The following is a 6,003-nucleotide window of genomic DNA, read 5'->3' on the forward strand; positions in this document are numbered from 1 at the left end:
TCAGATGTGGCCCAGCCCCCTTGATAAAAAAAAGACCCTCCCATACACCACACGTGAAGATGGTGTTGAAGTTGTAGAGCTCCTAAATCATTTCAGCATACTGTAACTACCTAACAGTGCGTCGACTAACCGTTCTGAAAATAAGATATTATCTGAAAATACTACATCATAAATGAAAATTCGTTAAGAAAAAAAAATCTCAAATAATTTGGACGTATAATAAACAGAATAAAAACATATAAATGCAGTAATTAGCATAGGTTATGATTAACAGCCTTAAAAGATGATCTGGCTAAGATTACGATTTACCGGTTATTGAGCACGTGCGTTTTGCTGCGGTTGGTGGATGTTTCCGGGAGACAATAGACCTGCGACTATAGTCATTGAGTAACAGTTTCACGTTGAAACTGCAAATAAAACTGCAAAACTCTGATATTTTTATTAACCTGCTACTTTCTAACTCAGCTATTTTTGGTTTCTGGACCCTTTAAATGTAATAAATGTAAAAAGAGTGAGGTGTGCTGCCAAAACCTTACGGCTCTGTCGCATAGCAACACATTTCGAAGCAAACACAAAAAGGGAGCGTGGAATGAATATTATGGGTGAAATGAGGACATTTAGCGACAGACGCACATTCGTTACCTTTTTGTTCTCTAAAAAAGATGCTGGAAGACGATATAAGGAGGATATACAAGCTCCCCCATTCACGCGCCGTTGCGCAGCGTAGCGGTGGGTTTAACAACTGCTAACTTAGCAATACAAACGAGTGCTTAACTTACTTGGCTTCAGCTGTAAGATGTAACGTTAAGGTGTAGCCTACCATTGGTCCCTCTCTAAATTTGCCGCTCTGTTGAAAAAAATGGCATGAATACGCATATTCTGTCTCTGCATCATTATTTAAATAATTCAGTATTAATGTTTGGAGTAGCAATATAACTTACTTAGCGAAATTTCAAATGAATTCTTACTCTGGTTAGATTAATATGATTTATCATGTACATTTAAAGTTATTTTTACATTTACAGTTTTATCTTGTTCACCAGTTGCCTACTTCTAAACACGAACAACATCTTTGTTAGTGTGCTCCTCCACTACATGTGACATTGCATCAGCAGGTGTAATATCAGAGACAAACCTTAGGGAAGACTGCCATCTCGTGGTAGAAATTGATACCTGCAGATAAACTTTACACAACGAAAATTAATTATGATTTTGATATTTAACGATTCGAACGAACGTTGAATTGTGCTCTAAATGTCTGAAACAGCCTGATTTTATTTACGTAAATATGAAAAGTAGCCTACTTCTTATATTCGAGACTCGAGAAAAAAACTCCCCTGTAGAAACTTGTTATGACTTCTTGCCAGGACTCAGGAGAGGGATACTGTAAGTGTTTTGTTGTAACAAAACGCAAGCAACATGTGTAGTTTCAATTATGAATTATTTTTTATAAACGTCACGTCAGCCTAAGTAAGCTTATGCTAAACATGCTTATGCTACCGTTGGTTTGAGAACCCATGAGGTTCTGTGGCTACACTGCTTACATATTTTCAGACGGTAGAGGGCGACATACTGTAGCTTTGAAAGACTAGTAGCGGTGACATGTTGTAGCCTATATTAGAATCCCGTGTTCTAGACGACTAAATGTATTATTTACAATATTTGTGATGATTAAGAGGATTATAATTGTTGACAATGATGGTGATGTTGCATAAGTTAATTACTTGATTTTAGAGTATTTAGAGTGACGATAAGTAGGCTAGGCATTAGATATTTTTAAACGCATTTTAAAAAGAATTTATAGGGCCTACATGAAGAGTGTAGGCTACAAATCACATGAAAAAACTTTTCTTTTAATTAGATTTTTTTATATATATAAATATTTCTATTATAGGCTATCAATTTACATGAGTGATTTATTTTGCCAAAGATTTCCATTTATTTATTTATTTTTGTTTGTTTGCACCCAGTGCAATGGAGGAAATTTATTTGTGCTATATGCTCTTTGTGTAGAAATAAGTAACTTAAGAAAATGAGACAAAAGGCTGAGTACAAAAAAAGAAAATGCTTTTAATTCTGAAAATCCATGAAAAAAAAAATACTCCCTGACTTGATACAAATGTTTAAATGGAGATTAAAAAAACATATAGCCTATACAAAAGAATGGGTCCTGCCCCGTTTTTATACATCTGGGAAAGTACTACATAATTTACCTTCTAAATGAACAAGAATCTCCTTCTATTAAATACTGACATAATTTAAAGGAAATTACATTATACTGCTATTCACATAATAACTGCTGTCCCAAAAAAGGAATTGTCTTCACAAAATAAAATTCTCTTGTCGTTTAAAATAGATAGCCTATAGTGTATTTCTTTCTTTCTTTTTCTTTACATGTGCCTCTTCATGTGCAGGGCCAGGTGATCCGAGCGGGAGAAAGCTCTCTCGCACAGGTGGCACTGAAACGGCCTGTGTCCGGTGTGTTTCCTGTAGTGACGCGTCAACTCGTCCGACCTGGCGAACTTCCAGCCACAGCCTTCCCAACTGCAGTGGTAGGGTTTCTCACCTGTGAACAGAACGGGGGAAACCATTTATTATTGTGTACCAAAACGTTAAAAGTCGAGGTTAAAAGTCAGAAATGAAGTAAAAACAACATGTGAAATAAAACTCCTCCACATACCTGTGTGTGTCCGCATGTGCGCTTTCAAATGGGAGCTTTTCGTGTACGTTTTCCCACATCCGGGGAAATCACAGCTGTGCGTCGCAGTCCGTTTTCGTGCCCATGACCGACGCCCTCGTTTTGGCTTGCTGTCTTCTGGGTTTAAAAATCCCAGGAGCGGTGAGGATGGTGGAGTCAGCATCACACCTGGCATGGCCGGGTGATTTGCCCGCAATGGTTCGCTAAACATACTGTAATGTCCGTGATACTGCTGATGCTGGGCGTATTGAGGAGGAAAAGACGCGCTGTTCATGAACTGCTGTTGATGTGCAATGTCAATGTGATGGTGGTGAGAGTTCATTTCGTTTAGGATGCAGTCTTTCCTCCCTAAAATGTCCCGAGGCACATCGTGTTGCACGTGATGCCCATAAGTCATCACGCGCTGGGGTTCTTGTTCATAATAATGACCCACGTAGTCGTTGGCCATCATGCAGGATTGCTCGTGGTTTTCAGATTTGATTTTGTATCCCACGTTATTAGAAGTGGACACATGGTTTCGACAGTTCAGAGCCCTTAGTTCAGTGTACTCCAGTCTGTCTTTAAAATCATGCGAGTCGCCATGATAATTCATGTCCGAGGTAAACAACTCGGCTACCAGACTGTGGCCGGGACGTGCGGTAAAGTTGTTGCCACAAAAAGCGTTCGGCGTCGGGTGACATCCATCGCTGTCGTATACAGTGCTGCAGCTCTCGGGTGACTCCGGTAGAGAATAGGCGGGCGGCGGTTGCGCTGAGTTGTTGTCAATGTCAGACGTGACCGAGTTGGACAGAATGAACTCTAGATCCAAAAACTTGGAAAGATCGTCCTCGTCTTTGGCCAAAGATGGAGATTCGACAATGCTGAACTCCACCTCGATGAGGGGTCTCACGTCTCCAACTGTCTTAGTTGGGTCAACTTTCCAGTCCTGAGGGAGGAAAAACATTCGGGTTAGACACCTTTCTCAGATGATCGGTGATTAAAATAGAATTTAAAAATCCACTAAGCAAACATATTTATAAATATGTAGCATTACACTTAGGCTAATGACTTCCAATTAAAAAAAACTTGTTCAGCGCAACTATTTGGGATTCACAACACAGTCAAACGTCAACTATCTTTCATTATGTTAACAAAAAAATTAGTTATTGCTATGTATGCTAAATAGGCTTCATGACAATTTTTATGTTTTGCAAATGAAGCTACTATACGATCATAATTGGTTTTATCCTCGGACGATTTTTTTTTTAATTTTTTTTTTACTTTTTTTTTACCTCTATTTAGGCTACCATAAATTTGTAGCATAACTCCTGCGATTAGTTCAACGTAAAATACACAACGAAAATGTATAAATACACTCAAAATACTTTTTTTAAATATAGTCTTCCTTAAATAAGTTTAAATGAAGAGTTGAACTCACCCGAACAATTTCAGACTGCTTTTGGTCTAAAATCTGGTTGCTTGAAAAAGTATTTATCGATGGCAACATCGCATCTGCAAGAGCCATGTTGCAAATGTTAGGGAGTTGTTCAGTCTCATTCATCCGAGACAGACAATGCGTCTCTAATACGTTTGACTTGGCTTCCTACCTGTCCCATTATAAGGAGTGTCGTGTGGGCGTGCTCTCGTGACGCTGGTCATGTAGTTGTAGCCTATCAAGTATTTACTCTGGCTATCCTTAACAACATGTAAATATTGTCAAAGCACAGTTCATTATTTGGCCTATAATTAAACGTGTAATTAATAGCCTAACACGTAAAATGAATCTCCTTGTTCCATTAAATTGTGAAGACTGCTTAGATACTCTATGTTTTGGAGGATAACAAAATTAGACATTCTAAAACGTGCACGCTGAACCTGCTGTTGCAGTTTCATTGCAAAAATCTTACATCACACCACATTTAATAAGAATTCGGTTAATCATACTCATACGCTTGTGTAGATTCAAGAACAAAGTAAAAACTTTTACCTCCAAATAATTATAATGAATGTAAGCGGCTTGTCGAATTTGTCATTCATTGGACCCTTTCATAGTTTGAGTGCTGAAGGGGGCGCCACAAACCCCATGCTCGGCCAAACTTCTTGGAGTTTATTGGAGGGCCATTCAAACCGTATTATTTTGGTGAATTATTGTTTTATATATATAAATCTATTAAAATGTATTAAAATATTCAATATAAATTATTTATCATTTTATTATTTATAGGGTCAATATTAAATGTGTGTGGTAGCCTAAACAATGCTTGATATAATATTGCAAACAACAAAAGAAAATGTTTCAAGAGGACAACAGAAATCATAGGCTAAATTAATTACTATAAAAACAAACATGTTATATAATGTGGAGCCAAATGTTTCAGTCAACTAGCCACATTACTGTGAGTTTCACCTCTTCATTCGTATTAAAATTGACCTGATCTAATGTGTCTGATAGGTATTAATTTATCCAGATCGAACTCCTGCTTAATTAGCATATGAAAACCAGCTGTAAAATCTCGGAGCCATCGAAACAACATGATAATCTCAATGTTCAACAATGCAGGTACATGTTAGGTTAATGATCTCTGAGTCAATAGACCTCCTCTTTCAGTTGATTAAAATGTAAATGAATGGCCTAATGCTCTCGGGCTTATTTTAGAGACAAGGCTTTAACCAAAACACTCTATTCCACCTGACCTGATGCCTTCAAGACGTGGCATTAAATATCCCCGACACAGTTAAAGTGTAGGTAGAATACAAAAAGCTTATTATACATTTTATTTCAAAATTGCCTCAAATACTTGAATATCTGAATATTACAACAACACGTCTCTCGCGTGCTGTTTCTTCTGCTCTGTGCAAACCAGCTGCATTTGCACAATCCGATTCTGTCGGTTTATATAGTCCAGTTATTTTTACCCTTTCTACGTAATTCAGATTCCGGTACAATTGCATTGTCTGGAGAGAGAGAGGTGGAAATGGAAATGGATAGAATTTCCTGAAATACAAAGGGTGTCCTTTCCCCCAGCACAAGCAGAGTAAGTTTAATTTAATTGTAAAAATATACAACTGAAGGCAACATACGTGCGAAATATTCAAGACACCGAACCTGTTCTCGCTTCTGTGTAGAAGCGCACACACACACACACACACACACACACACACACACACACACACACACACACACACACACACACACACACACACACACACACACATATATATACTTATATGTTTAATGTTGTGTCATGTCCTAGGTCTATGCTCTAAAACATCAAAGCTGCATGGTGTACCATTATTATAGTTGTTTATTATTATTATTATCATTA

General features: G+C 37.7%; 2 protein-coding genes across 3 annotated transcripts in view; both read right to left on the reverse strand.

Annotated features, from left to right (window-relative positions):
* Window positions 1–1,095, reverse strand: part of slc6a9 (solute carrier family 6 member 9) — a 56,379-nt gene extending 55,284 nt beyond the window's left edge. Inside the window, exons 1-2 of the transcript XR_014030807.1 lie at window positions 942–1,095; window positions 780–847 (exon numbers count right to left, since the gene is read on the reverse strand). The gene's annotated coding sequence lies outside the window, so the exon portion shown is untranslated. The remainder of the gene's footprint in view (window positions 1–779; window positions 848–941) is intronic.
* Window positions 1,096–1,962: 867 nt separating this feature from the next.
* On the reverse strand, window positions 1,963–4,738 carry klf17 (Kruppel like factor 17). Of its 2 annotated transcripts, XM_081374863.1 has the most exons (4): window positions 4,285–4,738; window positions 4,116–4,189; window positions 2,681–3,623; window positions 1,963–2,566 (listed from the first exon to the last, which is right to left on the reverse strand). In XM_081374863.1, exons 1-4 carry the CDS (start codon window positions 4,334–4,336, stop codon window positions 2,391–2,393), a joined length of 1,245 nt encoding a protein of 414 aa, XP_081230989.1. In that variant the 5' UTR covers window positions 4,337–4,738; the 3' UTR covers window positions 1,963–2,390. The 2 variants fall into 2 exon arrangements, with proteins under 2 accessions (XP_081230989.1, XP_081230990.1); XM_081374864.1 differs by lacking the exon at window positions 4,285–4,738 and having other exon boundaries at window positions 4,116–4,259.
* Between the last annotated feature and the right edge of the window lie 1,265 nt (window positions 4,739–6,003).

This window comes from Scardinius erythrophthalmus (genome assembly GCF_964197995.2).
Source record: "Scardinius erythrophthalmus genome assembly, chromosome: 9".
NCBI lineage: Eukaryota > Metazoa > Chordata > Actinopteri > Cypriniformes > Leuciscidae > Scardinius > Scardinius erythrophthalmus.

Excerpts from the sequence above, each read along its gene's own strand:
- klf17 (XM_081374863.1), bottom strand. The coding sequence starts at position 4,336 with ATGACCAGCGTCACGAGAGCACGCCCACACGACACTCCTTATAATGGG. Across the intron at positions 3,624-4,115 it reads AGCAGTCTGAAATTGTTCGG|GACTGGAAAGTTGACCCAAC; the intron begins GTGAGTTCAACT and ends TTCCTCCCTCAG. Across the intron at positions 2,567-2,680 it reads GCACATGCGGACACACACAG|GTGAGAAACCCTACCACTGC; the intron begins GTATGTGGAGGA and ends TTCTGTTCACAG.